Raw genomic sequence first — 25,204 nt, forward strand, 5'->3', positions numbered from 1 at the left:
AGAGCGTGTGTGTGCTACATGACTCACGAGTGCTGTGAGAAAAAAGTATCTCTGCTTACTGTATTTCACAGACGCAGATTTTCAGCCTCTCTCCCACGGACTACATTTCAGACTGAAGTAAGCAGCGTGCGTTAGTTTTGTCCACCTTCAAAGTGAACCTGGGAGAGGAAAAGTTTGCTGAGCCCGGGACGTGTTTGTGACTCCGCTGCGCCCAGGTAAAGCTCAGGGGGAACAGCTGTGGTGATTGAGAAGTGATTGAAACTGCTTTTTAAAGTGGAAAATGAGCGTACTTGTTAAAACAATGTCCTCGGGGTGACTTTGACTCCACCTAGCTTCTCTGAGTGTTTTCCTGAAGACTGTCCTGTTTAGTGACAGGACAAAGAAACTCCACCGAGTCATGAAGCAAACAATGGGGGAGAAGGTGCCGACCGGTTTAATTTGAGTCATTAAACATGTCACACTCGAGGGCCCGCCTGTTTACAAACGGAAATGTCAATGTCAGTTAGAGATGTGGTTGTTTATTTGTGTGTTTTTTCTAACAGGAAACAGGGAGGTTAACCAACAGAAACCATGAACAGTAAGTCTACCTTAAATCTGTTTTGATTAAATGCCTATTTTGCAAGACTTGTCCGCAGATTTTGGACTTTTTGATTAGATGAATTGTAATTTACTTTTTTTTTTTTTGGTGCTATTTCGAGAGTAGAGTGATTTATATTTTCTTCATAAACAATGAAATTAATCGCCAAATAATTTGTGTATAGTTCTAGGGCTGGGTGATATGGACCAAAACTCATATCTTGATATTGTTTAGCTGAATGGCGATACTCGATATATATCATTATGTATTTTATTAACAGTGAAAACACGTGGGAAAATAAACTACCTGTTTGTGAATTTAAAAAGTAATTATTATAAAATAAAAATGTTCCTTAAATACAATAAAAGAGAGAGAGAGGAGGAGCAGGGTGAAGAGACAGTCAGTCATCATCAGTGACCTGGCACCTCTGTAACGTTATTTTAATGCAACATAAACTATATCCATATTAACGATATTGTCTTACCCTATATCTTGTTTGAAAATGAATCGATATAGCTTAAAAACGCGATATATTTTCCAGCCCTAGTATAGGCCTTGTTTTACTGGTTTAATTTGACACGTGTTTTATTAGAAAAAAAAGACCAGAATCTCTGAATCCTGCACCTTTTAAATGTGATAGTTTCCTGTAGGTACGTCAAGTTTTGTTTGTGGGTGTTTGTGTTTGTCCTGCGTGTTATGTTCTTACTGCACTGTTTACAATAATCTGCCCTCTGTCTGAAGTATTTATAGTAGAGCATCACAGCTGAGCAGGTTGTGGTCAGTTTGAAGTTATGTGTAAAGTTATTTATGAAAAATCAGGCAGCACCCTGTGCACTCAAGAACAGTTTAATCGGTACACAATCTGGGCACAATCCAGCTAAAGGCAAATGTTTTCATTCTAGATTTTAAAAAATAAATCAATTTGTACTTAGAGGGATATTTATGTTAAGAAAAAAACAAGCAGGAAGGATGAAAGTGAAACTAGACTGTAACACAACTAAGGGGGTTAATTCATGGAACAGCTGCTGTTGAAGAAATGAAAACATGTCAAACATTAGGAAAGTTTCAACATATTTTCATTGATTTATAATTTCAATGAGAAAAAGTGAATCAATATCAATTGTTTGTTTGTCTGTGCCATCTACCAGTTAATGTGTTTATTATATTTGTTACTTAGTTAGTCATCGTATTCTTTGACGTTATTTTGTAAAGCTCGGGCCTTGGATTAATTAATTAAAGTTAAAAACAGAAAAGTGGTAGGACTGGATACGTTTTTTTTTCACTTCGTCCTTACGCCCTTTTAGAACAACAGAAATGCTCTCATTGTTGTTTGCTTTGTTTTTCATATCTGTTTTGATTTTTACTTTAAAAAATATGTTTTAAATAAATGAAAATGAGTTCCTCCCCTCTAAAACGCCGGCCAGGCTGTAGTTTCTCTTCTCTTCGTGCTCTTCTTTTAATCCCTTAATCTGACCCTGATTTGTAGACCAAACACCTGATCGCTGCATCAGGAAAATAATCAACAGATTTATCCACAATGAAAATGAGCGTTAGCTGCAGCTGTCCTTTTTATTATTGTGAAACCAGAAGGACGCCATTTTTACTTCATGAAGTTCATTTATATTCTGCGTTACACTCTCCTAAATGTAACAGCTTCAGAAATAATGAGAATCATGGATTGTTTAATGAGCTTGAATTTGATTAAGGAGACATTTATTTAATTGTTCAAGCAGAACTCACAAACATCCGATTGCTTCTCGTAATAGAAACGTCTTCTTATCAAGTCGTAGATACACTGAACTAAACGTTTGGAGGATTTGAAACTGCCTTCTTCACAATCCTTCAACCTTAGGTCATAACCACAAATGTCTCAAACCAAGAGACTGACCAAGAAAAGCAGGAAACTGGAATTTGTTCGCCTCAAACCAGACAATGTTTGGCATTTTGTCTTTTTAATTATGACACAATTTTGTAAAACTCCTGATTGCACAAGTTAGTCATGAATGAGGTGAACTTCCTCCCCTGTTGTTTTTAATAGTTAGGGATTCCTACTTTTGACTGAAGTGAAATGTTGCAGTGCTTCCTCTAGCCCGGTGTTTCTGTTCTCCGATTAGGTCATTACATCAGAGGATTCAGAAATGAATCGAAGAGAAGGCGGGTTAGTTTCTCTGCGAGCTCTTAATAATCAGATTAGTGTGTCCCAACAGTTATTATTCAGTCTTCAGTTACACAAATCACCTCCAGCAGCAGTCTGTGATTCAACGTTCTTTTTTTTTTTTAATCTTCCAGCATCAGACGTCATGTCTTTAACAACCCTGTCCCAAAACTCCACTGTGACAGGAGGTGAGTAACACTCTTTTGTTCTGAAGGTTCTGGTTTGAGAGTTGTGTTGCAGCCAACAAGTGCTCTGATATCGTAACCTTTTTTAAAAAAGATTGTTCTGTTTTATCGACACACATTGTGCTTTTTGTTTTTGTTTGTTGTTTGGTCAGCACCAGATACGGGGCTTCTAACGTCACGTCCCACTCTGGTAGACACGACCATGACTCAGGGTAACTCCTACACTTTGTCTTTTGGTTTTCATGTTTTTTTTCTAACCGGCACACACAAAAAAACTGTCTCCTCCTGGACCCACACAGTTCTGAGAAAGTTCTCCTTTACACTAATCCTGTACAGTAAAACTAAATCTTCATCTTCTCTGTCGATGGTGCGGTCAGGCCCTCTTCTACAAGGGTGCAAACGGTTTCATTGCACCCCTGTTATACATTTCTGCTACCTCAAAAACACCCATAACACCTACGCTGTTTTTTCCACTGCTGTTGCTTAATCTCAGAAGCACCCTAAGTCGTTTTTGTTCTAGAACCGCGCCTGAGTGTTGTGAAAACTAATCTTACTTGTTTAACCTTTTGCCCCTCAGTGATGACAACAGCAGCAGCCCCGACAGGTCCAGACTCTGCAGTTATCGCAGGTAACTCTTCGTACCTTACCTTAGGAAAAAAAATACAAAATCATGCACCCGTGTTAAATGAAAATCTCTCCTAAAATGACTATAAATAAAGCTGTATTTTTCTTATTTCCGCAGTAGTGATAGTCCTCATCCTGCTGACGGTAGCAGCTTTGGCCTTCCTGCTTTACCGGTATCTCTGCCATAACAAAGGAGACTACAGGACGACGGGGGAGCTGGCTCCAGGAGAGGACCCTGACGAGGATCACAGCAACCAGGCTGTGAGCGAAAAGAAGGAATATTTCATATAAACCCGGTGAAGATTTCCAAAAGAGCCCCAAAAAAAAATGAATTGAAAAAGTCCGCAGAGGACTGAGAAGAACTAGACGTTTTTTTGTTTTTTTTCCTGTTTGTGTGTTTTTGTTTTTATGAAGGCTGATACTTGCTGCACAGAGAGAAAACCTTGTTGAAGAGTTTTGTCCTGAGAGACACTGAGGCGCACAAGAAGCTATACCAAAGATTGTTCTAGATGGAGGGAATATATGACGGATGAGGAGCAGGTGGCAGGCCAACAGGTGTGTTCATATTAAACAGTTGGTGGGGTTTTTTTTTAAATATCACTGACATGATCAGTATCAATCAAACTAGACTAGCTCATTTATGCTACATTATTTATCAGTCATGGTTCATTTTTGTTTTTCAGATTTACTGTATTTGACTCCAAACACAACGTCTAAAAGTTTGTTTTGGGGAAATGGTCACTTTTTTTTTTTTATTGATATGCTTTTAAATGAAAGTTTTTCTATGCAGTTCTTTTATAAGCTCTTCAAAAAACAACACGGTCATTCTTTTTCAATAGAGGGTGGCTAAGTATGATTTGTTATGAAGTTTTGTTGTTGCTGGTTTTGTTTTGTAATACTCCTCTCCAAACACTGTTACTGATGACTTCCCTGTTTGAGAGAAATAAGGAAGGCAATAAACCTGTTTTTGTACCAGTGTCATCAAACAATGTGTCTGTGTTCAGTGATGTTTAATGTTATTATTGGAGCTAAAGAAAAACAATCTACCATCTGGATTGACATCATAGTTTCTGTCATTTTCACCCCAAAAAGATCCAAACATGTGCAGGTTTCTGCTCCTCAGCGGTGGTGATTGCTGCTCTCTGTCACGTCTGATCATGTAAATGACTTACTTCATGACTTGGCAGCTCATAGTTACGATACTTTGAAGATTTACTCACAACCTCTAACCTGAGTCTGAATTTGTTGTTCGATGAGTAACGTTATTTATTTTAGAGGATGTGCCACACATCGGGCTGCACGGTGGCGCAGTGGTTATCGCCGTCGTCTCACCACGACGAGGTTCCTGCTTTCAAATCCCCGTCAGACAGGAGCCTCTCTGTGTGGCGTTTGCATGTTCTCTCCCCCCCCCCCCCCCCCTGTGCATGTGTGGCTTCTCTCCGGGTACTCAGGCCAATTAGTGACTCTAAAATTGCCTGTAGGTGTGAATGTGAATGTGGCTGCTTGTCTCTATATGTCAGCACTGACATATAGCCCTGACTGGCGATCAATCCAGGGTGTCCCCCCCCCCCCACCCCCACCTCTCGCCCAATGACAGCTGCTCCAGCCCTCCACGACCCCAAACGGATGGATGGATTGTGCACATTGGTCTGAGTATGTTCGTTACCCCTATAGTTTCATCAAAGATCCCAAACAAAAGTTACAATACATTTTTCAAATTATGATTTTTGGGCTTTTTCATGCCGTCATTGAGAATAAGAACCATGTTCAGTCCCACATGCGGTTAAATCACTGAGTTGAACAGACACCCCCTGAAATTACAATGTTGGGCTGCAGCAATCACTTCACTTTGTTTATTTTTTTTAATTATTATTTTTTCAATGGGAAAAATTCTAAAAACCGTCAGTGAGCCCTGAAGTCATCCACAGACATCATAAAAGTTCTTCAGTCATCAGTAATAGGATATGCTTTTCTAAGCAGTTTGCCTTTCCAGTCACTACTTTAAACATGACCGTTGACTAAGTTTGAACCGTCTTATATTGTTTAAAGTTATTGTATCATGTATGATGGCTGAATAAAAAATACTCATACATACACACCGTCAAAGAAAACACAATATTCAAAATGAAGATGCTGAAATAAGAACTCCAGTTTTAAAAGAGTTGCTCAAGGATTCAATATTAAAACTTATCATTCGTGAACTACTCAAATCAAACCTGTAGCTCTACATGTATTCAGTTTTTGTTGAGCTAATTTGGAGAGCTTTATTAGCCCGGTAGAATATAATTCACACACCCTCTGATGGTAACCATAGATGCTAAACATCCCGACCCTGGAACAAACTGAAGTTTCAAAGCGTCATTAAGACATGAGTGATTTCATTGGAGGCCTTTTAGGTTGAAATGCAGCCGTGTTAACAACAATATTTAGGCAACCCTGTGTAATGTGGGTGATTTTTGACAAAAATACAGATCCACAAGTGACTCAATAACGTTTATATCAAAGTAGCTATTGGTTTTTATACAGTATACATATACTAAACTAAGGTGGGGGGGATGATTTCCGACAAAACGAAATCATTTGTGATGTTGGTTCGATGGCCAAGCAGGTAGAAGCATCCTCTTAAACGATCCAGTAAAAAGTCAGCTACCTTTTTGTTGCAGGTTGGCCAGGAAAAGACAACATGAAAGCTTAAATCACAACATCACAATAACCAAAGAAATACAAGTTCTAAGTGTATGTGGTTACAAGTAAACAAACATGCAAAGTTTCAAATTTCCAAAATAACCTTTATTCTAAACTTACATTTTAAATTTTAAGTTTAGTATAAAAAAGTTAAGTGCACCTAAGTTCTTTTTTTCTCAAAGTACTCCATCTTTGACACTCATCTCCTTTAGTAATCTTAAAAGATAGAACGTGTACCAAAGTCAGCCACATCACTTTAGTACATACATCTATTTTTTTGTGTGTTTTTTTTTACAAAATATTGTAAAGAGAATCCCTGAACTATAAACGTCCATTATCCTTCAACAAAGGGCGATCCATTTGCTGGCTGTGGTTGGCATAGCATCTACTGGTCAGCTGTAGTTTTTTTTTTTTTTTTTTACAGTACTTCATATTGCTGGGACAAAGCCACCATTATGCTGCTTTACAAACAATCAGAGCAGAGATGGAAATTAAAAAAAAACAAACATGTTTGAATCATATTTTAGAAGCTTTGATAGCTGTGGCCCCCTTCACCAGGAAATCCGTGTAAGAGTTTGTAGAGATTGTAAATGGACCCCCCCCCGCCCCCCGCCTTTGAGCGACACGTCAGTCGTGTTTTTGTGTTTGAGGTTAACTAACTGGAATGAGTGCGTTTTCACACAGCCGTTCTTTTTAAATAACACTGAAATGGCTCAATGTGGGTCGGCTGCGACACCGTTCGCTCTCAGGTGGCCACAGCTGTTAAAACTCGATATGTGGTGTGTCGGATACCCAGTGAAACATCAACGCTACCAGACACCAAAATGAAGAACGTCTACAAATACCTTACTGGTATCTACTTGGACTTCCCAAGGTTCAGATACCATCTTTAAGATTTTGCAAAAAAAATAAACGTATAGACGAAGTAATGATTCAAAAAGAGTGCTTTTTTTTTTTGTTGCCTTAAAAAAACAACTATTATGCCGACAGTAATATTCACCTCATTGCAAACAATTTCAGGCTACAGAAAACGACGCGTCTACACTTGATGAATTTAAGAATCGAAAAGTGTTTCAAAAAAAATCTCACAGCTTACTTTAAAAAGTCATGAAAACAGAGCTACTAAAAAAGAAATTAAATAAAAAGAAGTAGCCCGCTGTGTGTGCAACCACTCACATTTGCTTAGCAGTGCATCTCAGATAACAAAAAAAAAAGATTGAATCAAATGTGTACGTAGCAAAAGGTGCAAAAGTATACAACTACTTCAAAGATGCAAAAAAAAAAAACACATTAAGTGGAAACAACACGTGTACTAACAATCGCAGTCATGCCACACAGACTGAAGGTTTGTCACCAACACTCTCATAACTGCTTATTGGATGATATGTTTGCTTTTCCATTGTGACCTTTTTTTAAATTTTATTTCATGTTACAACCGAACTCAAGTGCATCAGAGACCAAATCTTTGGTACAACCAGCTCATTGGTTATACAAAGCCTAACTACTCAAGATCACTTCAACATGGAACAGGAATGAAGTTACCAAAGGAAAGAAAATGGAATATATTTAAGAGAGTATCCTCAAGCTGTGAAAATGGACTTCATACTAATGCTATCACAAAGACGAGCTTTTATTTCTCTACAGCGATTAAATACTTTTAAAGTAGTTCGATGAAAAAATAACCTGTGTGGAAAGACAAAGTGAAAACAAAAGAAGGTAGTTCATGAAACGTGTACAATAAAACATTTAGTGTATAAACTCTGGGTATCCGACTTTGAAAAAAACCCCCAAAAAAACAGAAAAACAAAATAAAAGCTCAAAATGTTACACCAACCACCCCTTCCCGTTCATCGTACTTTTTGGATTTACTTTTAAATTCTTTCCTTTAAGTTTACTGAAGTTAATTTGCTTTAAATTAGGGCTACCCCCAGTGCTCTTTGGCACTTGACTATGTTCATCTACAAGTTGCCCAACAAGGTACAGTAAACCACTTTAGATATTGCATGAAATCTTCTCTTTAATTGTTTGTTTGAACCGATTTAATTTACAAGTGATTTTAATGTAATGATCTGTCGGATAAGTAAACGTCACCGTGCAAGAATATATCCAGTGGTCTTTTGGATTCTGTGCAAAGGACAAGACAGTTCTAGCTAAACGCATCCAGGATGCTTCTTCTTTTCTTTTTTTTTTGTCAGATAGTTGAGATTTCCATTCTCATACTTGTATTTACACGGAACTATTACACATCTATTAATTTAACTACACTAAAAGTTTCCAAAGAAAGACAAGTGAAGATTTTTTTTTTTCTGCGCTTTAACTGCAACTTTGTAACTGCATTTCACTTACACTATAAAGCAGCTAAACTACAGAATGCAGGTCGGATATTTCAACATTTCATTTACGTAGCTTTACAGGAATACAAGGACATCTCAATGTCGTTTGGGATACATCTGATAAAAGGAGACCTGGTCTCTGGAGAGAAAAAAAATCTGATGCCTGGAAGAGGTTCAATTTGGATTGACCAAAGACTTTAGACCCAATGAAAAGTTTTGGAATGAATTCTACAACATTTAAAAAATTTCATGTGTCCTCTCCCGGCAGTGTCATTCATCATTTGATCTCTAGGTAGGAAGTGGAGTACTGTACCTTTCACAAGGGCGCTAAAATATTACATTCCGTTAGGTGAAATCAGTATTGTGGCATGGCCAAGCAGCCTGAAGAGGGAGGCGTATGGGAGGGGGGGGGGGGGGGGGGAGAGGAACTCGGGCATAGTTTGGGACAGGGACACGGTTGAGGCATGAGAGAGGAGTCGAAGACTTGCTGTTACCAGATTGTATAACCTCCACTGGATCCACCCAGAAAGTAGTTGTTCTTGCGCTGTGACATTACAACATTGGCATTCTGCATGGCAGCCAGCTGAGCTGCATTAGGGGGGTGTCCAGGAGGTGGGGGCTAGAGAATGGGAGAGGGGGGGGGAAAAAAGCACAAACACGTATCACCTTTGGATTGGACAAAATGACAACAAAAGGCCTGACAGAGATCAAGTTGCTTTAAAATAACTATACAGAGATATAAGCCTGTCTTGTCTCGGGCTCTTGATATGATGGTGTTTACAGTAGCCAATAACGCAGAATCTAAGATAATTCAAAAACAAACTAAGTTAAACCCATAACTGCTAGAACTTGAGCGTCATGAGGGAGAGACACATAATCTAAGAAAAAACAAACACTGAAAGTAAGATTGGTAAATTCCTTCAGTGCAGGAGGAGTCTTCAATAAAAGTTTTCTCGGAAGTGACAAAAACTATTGTATTATTTTACAAGTGGTTATATATATATTATACTGGTTTATAGGAGGCTATCTGGATCTCAAACTAAACATTGGTCAATTTATGAAATTACATAAAGATATGCTAAATAAGAGACGAGGTGTGTAAAGGTTGTGTTGGCTGTCTACATTGTCTTTTGTTTTGACGCTTGGAGATTATTTTAGTCATAAACAGAATGATGTAAGACCAAAAAACTGGATATGGATTTGCTGTTGAGTAGCAGACAAAGGGGAAAGTTAATAAGTGTATACTTGTACTGTTTACTTTGCGTTGCCCCAGAAGAATGTGGCTATTGTCCTTGTTACATTCATTCATCATTATCTCATTGTTAGTTAATTTTAAACGACTGTTGGAAATAAAGACGTGACTCAACCACCTAAAAACAAAAGACTTGAAGTAGGTGAATACTCACTGGGATGGAAACACTGGTGCCTGCTGTGAAGCGAGCACCAGCATCAAAGCCGCCCTCCATCATCACTGTTGAACCAGGCGGGTACATGGCTCCCATGGTATAGTAGGCCATGGGGACATTCTGGCCCACGTGCCCAACAGGCATATGTGGCTGCATGGGCATGAACATCTGAGCACCAGGGTAGTGAGAGGACATCTGAGGCAACTGACCAGGCACCTGAGGTGGAAGCACATATCTGGGCTGGTATATCTGCAGACACAGGGAAGAAAAGAGACAGGTTTTTAAAAAAAAAAGGGTTACAACAGTGAGGGTCACGTGTGTTATTATAAGGAAAATGATCAAATGATTACCTCAGAATATGCAGGTGGTGTGTCTGTGTAAGGAGGTGCCTGAGGAGACATTTGCATAGCAGGAGGGTATACAGGTGCAGTGCTCTGCTGAGGGTACACAGACTGCTGTGGATATGAACCTGTAAAACAACATTTCACTTTTTAGTCTGAGCATTAACGGACACAGAAAGCTCTGGTTGAGTGAATAACTGTGTTTTAGTGGCACACTGTTTTTGTCAAGAGTCATTAGAGAACGACAAGGATGTAAGAGGTCAAACGTTTTCACAGAAATGACAAAAAACAAAAGTGTGACAAAGGACAGAACATGTTACAATGTTACAATTCACTTAGCAGACGCTTTTATCCAAAGCGACGTACGTCACCGTTCACACCCCGCCACAGTAGCAGCGGGAGCAATGCGGGGTTAAGTGTCTCGCCCGAGGACACGTCGGACATGTTGCCCAGCCGGGGGATCGAACCCTCAACCTTTTCGGACGAGAGGCGACCACTCTAACCACCATAACGGGTTTAAGGCTGAGATTTGAAGTCATGAGAGATCATTTAATTATCAAACACAGTGGAGAAATTTAGCACATACACCTTTGCCTCTGGGGTGAAAGGTGGATTATATTTTCCTGGTTACCTTGATAGGAGAGTTACACTTATGCTGTAATGAATGTTATGTAACTTATTTTGCACCTGTATATTTGCACACTTCACTGCTTTTTTATAATAACTCTTTATTTATCTATCATACTATGCACTGGCAGAGCTAGTATTTTGTACTGTTATCTATGAGTAACAGCTACTTATGCACATGGACCATCCAGACCACTTTTTTTTTTTATCCTGGCTATGTATTGTGGGCTCGTGTTTTTTTTTTTATGTACGGGTGGGATATGTATATATATATGTGTTGTGTTGTGTGTTTGTATGTATATATATGTGTTGTGTTGTGTGTTTGTATGTATGCTGGCTGCTGGAACACCTACATTCCCCTGCTGGGATGAATAAAGTATATCTTATCTTATCTTATGTGATCTATAAGATAAGGCCATAAAAATGTACACCCATTAACCCTCTTCTGACATTATGAAACTGCACAACAAAGTTTAACCTGGACTTTCAATACCTAAGAAATAAATAAGAAAATATACATTTTTTTAGAACTACAAATGACAACAAAATGTCAGGAAAACACAAAAAAAATGTTGTAGTTCCTCCCTCCTGTGTGTAAATACTTTCCGTTGTTCTTTGTATTGTTGTCGGACAAAGCAACACTTAAAGGCATGGCCTCGGGCTCTGGGAACGAGTAGTGATGAACATATGTTTGCATTTGTCTCATAAATCCACCACTAGAAGAAGATAAATCGATAGTATGAATATTATTTATTATTATAAGACCGCGTCAACATCAGATGTGGGAATTAAAAAAAAAAAAAAAATTGGGAGCATATGTCAGTGTAAAAATTATACAATGTGCATTTAATCCTGCCTTTTTTAGAATAGTATAAATAAAAAAAATTAAATTTGAGTGTTGCAAAAATGATTGACACAGATTTTAGATCCCGACGACTGGAGACCAAAACAGTAAATCCACGTTAGCTTTGCCTTGAAATGCTAACTAACAATAGATATGTGACCTGGTCACTGATGGTCGGTGATATAAGGTGACAGCAGATTCAGGCGTTCAGAATTAACAGCTACAGTATTTTATTATTAACATTCACGCCGAAGCTCAACGTGTATGTTATTTAGACAAAGTCCGCTTATTGTCAGGTACGTAGCTGAAGTCCGTTTTAAATGGCCACAACGACAGCCCTTCATTTCTTCGTGTAACATCAGCGTCGTGTAGCGAACAGCTGACTAATAACCAAAAAGGGTTCTGGAGAAATACCTTTGTTGTTCATTGTTCTGGATGATCTGAAGACGGGGGGAGATTTGGAGAATAAACGGAGCTCTTCGTTTCTTGTCACGGCCTTGTAACGGGTTACGGCTTCACGATCATTCACTTCCTTGTTTTTTAGCTTCTTGTTGTTGTGGAAGTGGTGACGTCAGTCGTTGTCTATCTGCCGTTCGACGCAGCGCCCCCTACAGGTGAGAAAACGGCAGGGGGGGGTTTCAAGAGTGAATGAAGGTGAACAGTGACCTCTTTTTAAAGACAGATGTGTTGTAATAGCATGTAGATAATCCTAATTTATACTAAATACCTGTTAGATATCCAAGGAGCGAGAGGAAGATGCATTTAGTATAAGCACACCTGCTGGAATTCAAACATGGCTTGCCAGTGAGTTGTGCAGACAGGCGGACAAATAGGCTAACAATATTGCCTTAGAGTAGCCTATTATTAATATTAACATACTGAGGGAAAAATTGCAAACGAATATTGAAACAAACAACACAAATGGAAGTGCCAACATTAAAATAATAAACAAACAGGACGATTGAAAACAACTTAATTGGAAAATGAACAACAACTATAACATGTTTTAATAATACCCCCACCGATATGAATAATCAAGACAATACAAGAATGATAATATGGATATTTAATGTGCAGTCTCCCAGTTCTGTATGACCTAGACCAGGGATTGGGCAACTTTGGTCACAGCAAGGGGCCACATTCATTTAATTCTCACTGCCAGAGGGCCAAATTGTAGGATACAAAAAAAGATTCCAATCAATAATGTCTCAAATTTAACTCAACATATACCAGTGATCAAATATTATTATTGACATATTTGACCTGAGGGCCACCTTGAGGGTTGATGGGGGCCGCCAGTTGCCCACCCCTGATGTAGATAATCCTAATTTATACTAAATATCCAAGGAGCGAGAGGAAGATGCATTTAGTATAAGCACACCTGCTGGAATTCAAACATGGCTCGCCAGTGAGTTGTGCAGACAGGCGGACAAATAGGCTAACAATATTGCGTTGGAGTAACCTATTATTAATATTAGCATACTGAGGGAAAAATTGCAAGTAAAGTAACACACGAATATTGAAACAAACAACATAAATGGAAGTGCCCAATTTTTTATTTTTTTATTTTATATATATATATATAACATTATAATGGCAAACAATTATAAAAACAAACAATTATAAAAACAAACAAACAGATTAAAAGAGAACAACAAAACAGGCAGGAAACATAATAGACAGTAAATTTATGATAGAAATTAGATGCAGAGAGTATCAACAGTGCATCACCAGAAGGAGGGCATGTGACATGTGCTTGCAAACAAACAAAAGTCAATCAACACCCTGGCAGTGATGTGTTGCGTCCTCCTGATATAAACTGGCTTTTTAATTGTCCCGTTGCTTGGAAGTGCCAAAATTAAAATAATAAACAAACGAAATGACTGAAAACAACTTAATTAGAAAATGAACAACAACTACAACATGTTTTAATAATACCCCACCGATATGAATAATCAAGACAATACAAGAATGATAATATGGACATTTAATGTGCAGTCTCCCAGTTCTGCACGACCTAGCCTGTCTGTTTCTCAGGCCTTTATTATATCAGACATTTTGACACTGCAGACAGTAGACACACAGGTGTGACCAATTACATCAATATGATTTGTTATATTCAAAAACAGCATTTCGGCCAACATAAAGAAAAAAGCAATTGAGATATGAGGCAGTCTTGGCCTTTTTTGTTAATTAAAACAATAACAAAATTCCCATGCCTTTTCATGTGGACATTTGAACCTATCTTAGAAACGCACAAATGGTACATAATAGGTTCCTGGTGCTGTACGAGCTGAACCGAAGCCATGGTAACACCTGTGCTTTATTCAAAAGACAAATGTCTATTATGACTTGTATACGTTTGATACACCCCTTCATCCATTCTCATTCCTGTTTGCTCTCACTTGTTAGGCTGCTTAATTGTGGTAAAAGCAAATAAAATACAAACTATCGTCACTGCGCCCAGATGGCCTCAACATGTCTCTGCCACAAATAAATCTTCATCACTGGCTGAAAAGTTGACGATGCTTGTTTCCTTTGTACACTACGTTTATGAAAACATATTTAATTACTTAATTAAAAATACATAGCTGAAACTGGAGTATCGCTTATATGTTGCAGGTTATTCATTATAGGCATGTGACAAGATTAAAATGTAAATAAAACAAATGACTTTTATAACATACTTTTTCAGTTTACAAATTTGGACAAAACTAAGTCTGTTGTTGTTTTTTCTTAAATTAAACACCAATCTCAGCAGGGTTGACCCTCTACTACACAGTTAAATGGTAAGTTATGAAGAGGTTAAGGCTTAGAGAGATATTTTTTGGCGCTTTCAACACAATAAAAATAAGCCCATATAAAAAGCCAATGATTCTCTTATTTAATTCAAATACATAGATAGGCATGAATAGTTTTTCAAACAAAGTTATTGCACTATTTTTTTTGGACAATCCCCTCAGGTTACTTCCACAATTCACAAATCTGTAGAGGTGAACAGCTTTATTGTTACTCAGAAATGTTTTCAGTGAGCAAGTGCTGTTTCAGTCCACTGTTCATGCTGCAGCCCAGCAAAGTGATTTTGCCTTCTATTTCACCGTGTCAGTGTTTTTTTTTCCTCTGCTGTGCCTTTATGTGAGGTACGTCCCCTTTAAGAGAGCCATGGCACCTCTCAAGTCGAGGCAGACATTTTTCAATGCAAGATTTTTTTCTTGCATAAATTATGTTCATGACGTAGTGCCAAAGGCCAATTTTTGTGGCAAATTTGTCCGACTTTACAGCTCAAACAGGATTTTGTGAGTCACCTCAAGGATTTTTGATTGCCTGAACTGTTGCAGAAAGGGCATCGTCATTAAATATTAAGAGAGAGGAGATCCCAACATTGCAACCCTCCTTATCAATGCAAATACCTCTTTTGTGTGCAGTCACAGCGCCTGTCTGGGAGCTGAGATGAATTTTTAATTATGTGTGACCGAAACAAACTGTGACAAGGACCTTTAAAGAGCGAGGGATTACAGAAAATAAGCTGCATTTACGCGGTAAGTTGTTCATAATAACCGGAGTCTATTCGTGGCTGCTCGTCGCGCAGAGCAGCGAAATGGCGAGAGGAAATGAGTTTTGGTTAATATGCAATGTTCGTAATTAGCATAATTTATATATTTATGATAAAGAGAGGGAAATACATAATATTCGGTCTCTTGGCACGGGTCGAGATGATTTCTGTCGCTTGGAGTTGGTGGGTAGCGCTTGTCTCCAAAAGTGGCCGACGCGACGAGACTTTTATTGGGCAGGATGGGGGTGGGGAGCCCCACCAACACCCGCTGAAGTTTTGACAGATCCTCATTTCTAACGGGGCATTGTAGCAGTAAATGCAGCGGCTGCAATCTTTGCTCGATCTCTTGTGTGATTTTCAAGCCACTCCGTGTCCACGATCGGCGTGTTTTCACCACGTTTTTCTGCAGCCAAAGAACAACACAGTGTGGCCTGTTTATACAGGCCCCTCCAAATAGTCTGGTCCTGCAATGACAGAAATAGCTATGAATAAAAAAAACAAAAACAGTCCTCTGCATGTGGGTCTGTCGTAACCAGTATTAAGTGCAGATACTAAAGGCTGACTGGGGTCACCAGCAAAACTTAACACGTGTGTTTATATCTGAAGTGGCTTGAAAATAAAAGAATGAGAGTCAGACATGAAATCAATGAATTAAATTAAAAATGCGATATGGATGTACTAGAAACAATATACTGCCCTCAAGTGATAAAGGTAGTTAAACGAAAACACAAACAACAAAACAAACAAACACCAACACAAAGAAAAAAGTTACATTTCATTCTTCTGTGTTTGTTTATATATGTTATGTTTATAAGTGTGCATGTGTGTCTGTATGTTGGAGTGTGTGTAAACTGTCTGTGTGTTTAAAGATTTTATTGTCTTCTTTTTTTTGTATGTTTGCTCATTTGTTTATATAATGGTATGATTTTTGTAAATTTTTGTTTGTGCATTCTTGATGTTTTCCTTTTTTTGTGTGCATGTGTGTGATTTCTGCTGTCACGAGGTCATCAGATCAAGGTGGTACATTTGACTGCTGTAATCTCAAGATTTTGACTTTTCTCCGAGTACAAGACAGTTTCTCTGTGTCTGTTTTGTGCACATCCTAAAGTATTAACCTTGTAGAGCCTGAACCTATTGCTTGTTCTGAGTTTGATTTGTTTGTTTACAAAGGATGCCTGGAGAACGCTGACCGCGGTGGTGGTATCAAACCATGAACTCCCAGGATCTCCCTGCCAAAGATGCCCCACTTACTGTCAACGAGCAGGTAACACTCACCCGTCTGTCAAAGTGAAGTGAGCTTCTTCCTCTTCCCTCTAAAACCACACTGTGCTCAACCAAAACCCTTCTGATGTCTTCAAGCTTTTTTTTTTTTTGCTTCTATCACCCTCCATTTGTAAACATACCATTTCATAATGGATTAATTAGCTTCCACATCGATGCTTTTGTGAGATCAGGAGCCACTTTTTGGTTGTTTGCTCATACAGTAATACCTGCTGCCCTATGCTTGTGAAGTTTACCGACTTTTAAACTCTTTGCTTAACAATGGATTGTGTTTTTTCTCTCTCTCCAGTAACACTTTGTTTAGACACACAGCAGTCGGCAAACAAAAGCAATGCTCTTGATGGATGTACTGAAGGGAGCGTTAAGAAAGCGTTGCTTGAGCTGCTTGTTGGCTGATGCTCTTATCATTGCTTTAGTTTAGTCATGCTCTTTTCCATTTGTGCCTCTTTCTTTTTGGTGTGTGTGTTTTTTTTTTTTTTTTGGTCATTGTGTCCTAACATGTGCTTGGCTTCTCTGTTCTCCTTAGCCATTCACTGTCTGACTGCAGAAGTCTTTTTACAGCCATTTAAATCCCGCACTTTGAAATTGCCTGCCAAAGACAACCAGGTATGCATCCTCCTCTCTCTTCCTGCAGTGTCTCCTGAGCCCGACCGATATCGTTTGGTTTTCACTGATACCGATGAGCAGTTTAGAGGGGAAAGAGTCACTGATCAATGTGGTGGTAGCAGCTGTTAAACGTTTCAGAGCTAACGATGGATAAAGACCTTTCCTACAACTCTGCATTCATGTTTGTACGCAGAGTAACAGAAGGCTGCTTTGTTAAACAAGTAGTCGTTTTTAAAGTCAGTACATTCTAGTTAATTCATTCTTACATTGTCAATTCATTCTAGTGCTGACCCCTTGCTGCTCAGCTGCTCAGCTCGGCTATAAGAGCCAACCGTACGTTTATTTATCATAAAAAGTTTTCATGTCTTGGCATATTGGGAAATACTGCATATAGGACGATACTGGTGTATCTGTATTAAACCAGATATATCGGTTGGGCTCTAGTTGTCTCTCTGCACCTCGTCCTCCTGCTCAGGTTGTCTCCCTGCCTCTCCTTTAGGTCTTCATTATGCATACCATGAATCATCAATTAGGGTGACATGAGATTTACTACATGTATTAAAAGGGAATTGATAAAGTGATAAAATACTTTGAGTAAGTTATTGGCTGGACTGGTGCTAGATTGAGTAAGACTTAAAATGTAGTGATTTATTTCCATATATAATTGTGTCACAAACTTACCACAGTGTACCACTGAGCCATGAATGAAAGTAGATTAGAGTAGGCAGCTCGTTTTGGAATTCAATCACCAAAACTTTTTCCCGTTATCTGCTCGTGCAGGTCATTGTGATGTCCGGCCATGAGACTATTCGTGTGCTAGAGGTTGAGGTCGATGCGTCTCAGCCACCATTACTACCTGATGGAAAGAGTGAAAGCAAAGATGAGGAGGGAGCGGCTCAGCTTGCAGAGCAGCCTGAAGTTGGCAGCAGACAGAGCATCTCCGCCGTGCCCCAGAGCACTGTGGGAGGAGGTAAATCATTCAAGACAAATGACAGATAGTAGAGGACCTATTATCCATTCACACATGACACCTTAGCAATGAAATGTTAATAGCAGCTGTTTAAAAAAAAAAACACTTTAAATGTCAGTGAGAACTAACCCTGGATGTGCTCCTGCAGTGCTGGCTGAGCATCAGGCGGTGTCTGTAGAGGCTCCATCCGCTGCTGTCCAAACGCTGACTCCTGCTGTCCCCGTCAGTGTTTCCCTATCGCAGCCACAAGCCACCGTGCCCATCACCGTACAAGGATGTCCACAAGTACGACAGGATGCACTCACTGAGCACACTGTACATATTCACCTTAAATCTTTAGAGAAGGAAAGCAGTAATACACGTATCGGTTTGTCTCATTTGTTTTTTCCTAAACATGGACAGAAATCAACAAAAGCTTGATGTGCATTGGCCTTAATGAGGGAGGACATTTTTATAACTTGAACGTTTTCTGGGGATGCAAGAAATGGGAGGACCTTGTTTGCTCACATTATTTCTTTTACAATATTAATCTACCAGATGGATTAATGTTACTTTTGTCACCAGCAAACCGCTGTGTGTGATTTACTGAAGTCGCTGACTGAGGTGATTGTCTCTAATGCGCTGTGAATGTGAATAATGGCACGGATTTGACATCTGAATACAGAGCCTGAGGCTGTTGAAATTGTAAGCCCATCATTTCGCTTCATTTCTTTTATTTGATTCTGTTTGAGCAGTAGGCATACTAAGTGGAGACATCCTTTCTTTTCACTTAGGCCCATGCAAAGAACGAAAATGTGCAGGAGGAAGAAATGGAACTATACCACTGCAGCAACAACAAAAAAAAAACAGTCCCATTGTCACAGACCCTTAAAATTTGAGAGCTGAAAGATACCAGATAGAGTATGGATACCATATGATGCACTATTTAGTTCAGTTATGTTGCCCATGTAAAACCAGCAGAATACCAGTCAAATCAATACATTTGAAGTGAATAACATCGAGGGAAAACTTCACTCTCCTCATGCCAGTCTTAATGGTAATTCATATCTTTGGTTTTACAACTTAAGGTGCTGACCCAGGAAAGTCTGGCCTCTCTGATGACTGGAATGATGGCTCAGACGGGATCTCTGGGGCAGCCCCTGCTCATCCCCTTCAGTATGGCGGGCTCCATCGGCGGCCAGGGTGGTCTCGCTGTTCTCACCTTGCCGACCACTAACGTAGCCACTCTGCCTGGACTCACTGCAGCTAACCAGGCTGGAAACCTCCTCAAACTGCCCTTCGCTGGCCTCCAAGGTATACCACAGACTTTTTTTTTTTTTTTTTTGCTGTATATGTGCTTCTTATTTAGCTTCTCATATCCAGGTGTTGGCTACATCACAGCTGACACCTGACTTGAAGGCTGCTACTGAAACTTAACCACGTATGATGAAAATGACATCATTGGATTAGCGAGGTTTGGAGTGTGATTGTTCAGAATGACAAAGTCAGTTGATATTTTCACCAAGTTTAACCGTACGGGACAACTAGGCCTAGTGTGATGAAAGTAATACACTTTAATACAGTAACTCACGTCCTCAGGTTTCATTCTTTACACTTTGACGCTATTCATCAACAACCTATATTTTGATACGTGTAATACTTTGGTTTTTGACTGAATACCCTGATAAACTATTTATATTCTTACCTTATTATGTGAGGTTGAAATAATGAGCAGATGTCAACATGCTATCTTGCTAAACAAATATGGCCATCACAGTTTACATACCAGGCTTATCTACCACCCTAACATTGGCATCATGCACCTGTTCGCACATTTGTTGACATAAGCATTTGACAGCTGTTAGAATCTAGAGTCTGCATCATCATGTTTACTGTATTTATTCTGTTTCCTCATGATGAAGCACACACTATGAACAACCTTCCTACCCTTCGCTCTTTACACAGCTGCAACAGTCCTGAACTCTGTCCAGCCCCAGCTGCACACAAACGCACAGACAATGTTCCAGCATCAAGCGGCATCCATTCAGCCGTTTCAGGCCGCTGTGCAGCAGGTGACATCTCAGCCAACGCAGGTGACCAATGCACAGGTCACTGCTGCTCAGGTAGCGGCGGCCACCACCGTTTCTCAGTCCAACATTTCAGTCGCAGCACTCCAGACTGCAGGACTCTCCATCAATCCTGCCATTGTAAGAATGCCGCTGCAGAGATTTGTGCTTTTTCATCTATCAGTACTTGTGTGTGTAGATGTGTGATTTTAAATGCTATGCTGTTTGTACCTGCTGTGTTTATCTTCTCAGATCAACGCTGCTTCCCTTGGAGCTCAGCCCCAGTTCCTCAGCTCCCTCACCTCCACTCCCATCCTGACCAGTGCCATGTCCAACATGGCCGGCATCACCAGCCAGATCATCACAAATGCACAGGGACAAGTAGGTTCCAAAAAACACCGCTGCTGAGTTTACCTGGTTTAATTCTTTTTAATTTCTTTGTACTATATTGTTCTACACTATAATATGTTTTTGAGTTTGGATTGCGCAATGTTGTAACCATGGGAATTTGGAAGGAAAGATAATAACACGTTGCCTTTTTTAGTAGCGTGTCATTTCCCAATAGAAGTCATTTGATTGCAAAGAATACAAACCTGATTGAACCACTAAATGAGAAATGTTTAGAAGTAGAATCACTTTTACCCACAGCACAATCACAGTGTTATTGTGTTGTGTTTCTGTGTTGGGAATAAAAGCCCCAGCCTCCAGTTAACATCACTCAGCAGCGCTGTTTCAAGTCAGCGGAGCGTGTGAAAAACTGATATGTCCTCTCAAGTAGTTTCATTACTCAATCTTATGATTATTGCAGCTCATTAGGGTTAGTCTGCAAATGAAAGCAATTGTGGACGTCTTACTCAGAAGCAGAAACACTGTAGGAACGACTGGTAGCTGAGTGTTCTGTAAGTGTCTAATCCATTTCAATAAACACTTCCAGGTCATAGGAACCCTCCCCCTGCTGGTGAACCCAGCATCTCTAGCTGGAGGGGCTGCAACATCCACCCTGCCCCTCCAGGGACTCCAGGGACTCCAGGGACTTCAGGGACTCCAGGGTCTCCAGGGTCTCCAGGGACTTCAGGGACTTCAGGGATTTCAGGGTCTCCAGGGTCTCCAGGGTCTCCAGGGTCTCCAGGTCCAGACTCTCACCCCACAGCTGCTTCTCAACACCCAGGGCCAGATCATCGCCACAGTGGGGAACGGACCTGCAGCAGTGGTAACTTCTGCTGCAGTTCTGCCCAAAGCCGCTGCTCCTCCAACATTTTCCAAGCAGAGTGCACAGGTAGACGACAAAAAAAGGGCCTCATGTTTGTTCATTATGAAGGCCAGAAAGGAGAAGAAAATAGTGACTATAAACAGAAAGATAAATATTTTCTTTACATAGTTACATCTGAGGATATGTATTTGTTCGTTACCAGGTGTCGGCAACCACTGTCACTCAGTCACCGGTTGTTATCGCTCCACAGCCGTCTGTACTGAAGACGTCCACCACGCTCTCCTCCGCGGTGCCCATCACCTGTGGAGACCTCGCCAAAGTGGGCCAGCTCGTCAGCAGTATGTACACCTGCGTCTTCCATCCAAACATAGATCAGCTTTAAGTAGGTAGATTATTTTTAACCAGATTCTCCCCCCCCCCCCCCCCACCCCCTCCCTCCTGTAGAACCCCAGCAAGTGAGCAGTGAGGAAGGCATTAATCTGGAGGAAATTCGCGAGTTTGCCAAGAATTTCAAGATCCGTCGGCTGTCCTTGGGGCTTACGCAGACTCAAGTGGGGCAGGCTCTGACTGCAACTGAGGGTCCGGCCTACAGCCAGTCTGCCATTTGCAGGTAATTCACTCCCGGTGAAATGTTTCTATTCAGAGAAAAGCTCAGGGATTCATCAACAACACGGTGCAGACATGCAATCAATCTGTGCATACAGGTATCTCAATCGCATTCACACAAATTATAATTCTGATTCAATTTGAGCTTAAATATTGGAAAGGCACGAATACAAATTATTTCTTCTCATGACCTTTGAGCTTTTCAAATCTAAGAGAAGTTGATGAGAGGTATTGAAACCTTATATTCATTTATGAATGTGACTATGTTAAGGTAGCTAAATTATGGCTTTTTTTTTTGCTACTGTCGACTTAATAAGAGGGAAGTTTGTGAGAACAAATTTAGAGAATTCCTTTTAAACTACAATTGTAAAGGAAGTTACACTTTATTAATCCTGTGAGGAAAAATCCAAATTAAAGGATTTGTTTGACATTTTGTGGATTAGGGTTGGATAATGTTTACATTTATGTCCATTAACTACATGTATGTAGCTATCGTTAGCAGCCTGATTAGCATAGCTTAGAAGAAAGATCTGAAACAGGAGAACAGCTCGCGTCACTATAATCAAAAGAATCAAAGAGCTGCTGCTACTCTGTGGCTTTTGTTCCTGTTATACAGAGCCCAGGCTAGCTGTTTCCACTTGTTTCCTGTCTTTTTGCTAACCTGTGCTTAGCTAACTGGTTATTGGCTGCCATATCAAAGTCTTACTATTTCACTGAATTCACAGACATGCGATATGTTTGAGAAAAAATCTATCATGTCTGTAAGTAGGAATTGTTGAAATGGCTCATGATCTCAAAGTGGAGTTTCAATATGAGCAGTAATGGATTTATTTTTTATGGAGATATGTGAGTATATGAAAACAATGAAACATTTTCAATAGGTTGGTTCAAGCTTGAAAGGATGAGCACCTGAAATACACCAGATCAAAGTTACAGTCCTAAACAAACGGGTCCATGTTTATTCATAGGGATGTCAGTGTGTGCTCTCATTATATGGTTCAAACAAAATTTTCATCTGTTGCTGCAGGTTTGAAAAGCTGGATATCACTCCAAAGAGTGCTCAGAAGCTGAAGCCAGTGTTGGAAAAGTGGCTGGCTGAGGCGGAGCACTGGAACCAGAAAGGCCAGCAGAATCTGATGGAGTTTGTCGGCGGCGAACCATCCAAAAAACGAAAGCGGCGCACTAGTTTCACCCCGCAGGCAATAGAAGTCCTAAACTCGTACTTTGAGAAGAACGCATTGCCAACGGGCCAGGAGATTACAGAAATAGCAAGAGAGCTGAACTATGACCGGGAGGTTGTGCGAGTTTGGTTCTGCAACCGGCGACAGACACTGAAAAACACAAGCAAGATCAACGTCTTCCAGGTTCAGTAAGGGATCGCATCCTGGGAGGTTTGGCCACTGATCATTTCTGTCGTTTGGGGAAGTTGAACATTTGATACAACAGCACAAATTCAGAATGTGTTGTAAATAAAAGCCTAACCACAAAGATATTAACTTTATATGAAAATGAAGGTGAATAAGAATACGTATGTGTTATGAAAGAGAACTAAAAAAGTTGTATTTTAAGGATGTAAATGTGTATAAAAGTTATGTGTGGTGGGTACTGAGTCAAAGTGCATGGTCCTCTAATCAAATACAGTGATAACATGTGATACCTAAAAACATTTGACTTTTATACAAGTGGTTTTATAGGATATTTCTCTCAGCTGAGTGGCATTTCTTTGAGTCACATTGATCTTAGTCACAAAATTGGCATTTTGGAACAATGGCTGATGTTTGAATAATGTTCATTTGCCAGCATTGGTGTTTTTAGCTCCTCGTTTATTTTGTATTCATGTCGTTTTGTACTGCCAGAGCTGCTTTGCAAACACATTCAAGATTCTGTCAGGCATAATAATCTGTAGAGTGAAATAAGCCTTTAACCTTGTTTTTATCAGGACTATTTGCCTGAGGAACATCAGAATTATTTGACTTTCTTTTGACTTTAACAGATTTTGGGACAATCACTGTTTTGATTTTTCTTTATTGTGATCACAAAGACGAGCTCGTTTGGTTTTGATGCTCTTATTATTCATGTGCTAATTTCTACAATGCCACAACTGTAAACTTATTTTTGAGTGCTTTTATAACGTTAGTTTTTATTTGTGAGATACTGATCTCGCAGATACGTGTACTGTATTTGGGAATGACAGATATTAATGTGCTTATTATACTCTGAGAGTATCTTTAAAGTGTTGTTGTTTTTTTTAGTGCTGTGACTGCTCCCTTAATGACAATGTTACTGGTGGCAATACTGTCTCTTGTTGCCTCTAATCCCTACACTCTATATATACTTTTAATCAGCATCAAATTCATTCACTGAATTTGTCAAAGAGATTAACTGTGCAGCCATTGGAGGGTTTCTGTGTTATGATTATATGTAAGGAGTTTCAATCTGAATGAGTTAAAGGAGTGCTTGCATGTGCAGTATTAAGGTCATTTCTATAAGAAGAAAAATATTGCAATGGTTTATTTTATCTTTACAAATGCTTCCAGTGGTTCTTTGCACTTTAGTGAGCAGAGACAAGAAAAGGGAAACAAGTCGTCCACGTTCGGTCGATGGTTGTTTTTTTTTTGTGAGTAATTTTAATTTCTGTATTATAATGATTTTAAATAACAAAGAGCTTTGCTTTGCAAATGGAAGCAGTAATGGCAAAAATGCAATAATTTTGCAATCAACTTGAAAAGCAACTCCCAACATTAATAACAAAGTCGCTTTTATGCAGATGATGAGAAGTATATTACTACAAATTAGATATTCATTCTTATTTACATTGATCACATTATTTGAGTCTGTAATTTAAAAGGGGCATATTATGGTCCACTTAATACATGACTTTTAATAACAGTAGATCTATGTTGCAGTAAACCTAACCTTAGAAATAAGTAATTTTGCAAACTCTTGCTTTAAGTTGTGGGATGACAATATATTGTATTTTTAATATAATAAGTAATGCATAGAAAAAATAAGAGCTAAATTATGACAGCAAGATAAGATATCCTTTATCAGCAAAGCACATGGTAAGGTCTGGTATTTGCCACAAAAGGGAAAAAGTTTGGTGCTCTGTCATTTTTCTTTTGTCAGATAAATAAAATAAACCTTGTCTATTCTAAT

The 25,204-nt window shown here is 39.4% G+C and overlaps 3 protein-coding genes across 4 annotated transcripts; 2 read left to right on the forward strand and 1 right to left on the reverse strand.

Annotated features, from left to right (window-relative positions):
- The first annotated feature begins 370 nt into the window (after nt 1-370).
- On the forward strand, nt 371-4,530 carry LOC132989955 (cell adhesion molecule 2-like). Its single transcript, XM_061057904.1, has 5 exons — nt 371-577; nt 2,867-2,920; nt 3,070-3,129; nt 3,495-3,545; nt 3,660-4,530. Exons 1-5 carry the CDS (start codon nt 571-573, stop codon nt 3,830-3,832), a joined length of 345 nt encoding a protein of 114 aa, XP_060913887.1. The 5' UTR covers nt 371-570; the 3' UTR covers nt 3,833-4,530.
- A 1,491-nt stretch (nt 4,531-6,021) lies between these two features.
- On the reverse strand, nt 6,022-12,318 carry dazap2 (DAZ associated protein 2). Its single transcript, XM_061057907.1, has 4 exons — nt 12,192-12,318; nt 10,316-10,434; nt 9,966-10,214; nt 6,022-9,178 (listed from the first exon to the last, which is right to left on the reverse strand). The coding sequence occupies exons 1-4, from the start codon at nt 12,202-12,204 to the stop codon at nt 9,050-9,052; spliced, it is 510 nt and encodes a 169-aa protein (XP_060913890.1). The 5' UTR covers nt 12,205-12,318; the 3' UTR covers nt 6,022-9,049.
- On the forward strand, nt 12,250-25,199 carry pou6f1 (POU class 6 homeobox 1). 2 transcript variants are annotated; one of them, XM_061057905.1, is made up of 11 exons: nt 12,250-12,391; nt 16,501-16,594; nt 17,998-18,187; nt 18,336-18,472; nt 19,255-19,480; nt 20,132-20,373; nt 20,485-20,613; nt 21,167-21,508; nt 21,645-21,780; nt 21,887-22,052; nt 23,076-25,199. In XM_061057905.1, exons 2-11 carry the CDS (start codon nt 16,541-16,543, stop codon nt 23,419-23,421), a joined length of 1,968 nt encoding a protein of 655 aa, XP_060913888.1. In that variant the 5' UTR covers nt 12,250-12,391; nt 16,501-16,540; the 3' UTR covers nt 23,422-25,199. The 2 variants fall into 2 exon arrangements, with proteins under 2 accessions (XP_060913888.1, XP_060913889.1); XM_061057906.1 differs by having other exon boundaries at nt 20,132-20,289.
- The last annotated feature ends 5 nt before the right edge of the window (nt 25,200-25,204 follow it).

Source organism: Labrus mixtus, chromosome 15 (assembly GCF_963584025.1).
Source record: "Labrus mixtus chromosome 15, fLabMix1.1, whole genome shotgun sequence".
Lineage (NCBI taxonomy): Eukaryota > Metazoa > Chordata > Actinopteri > Labriformes > Labridae > Labrus > Labrus mixtus.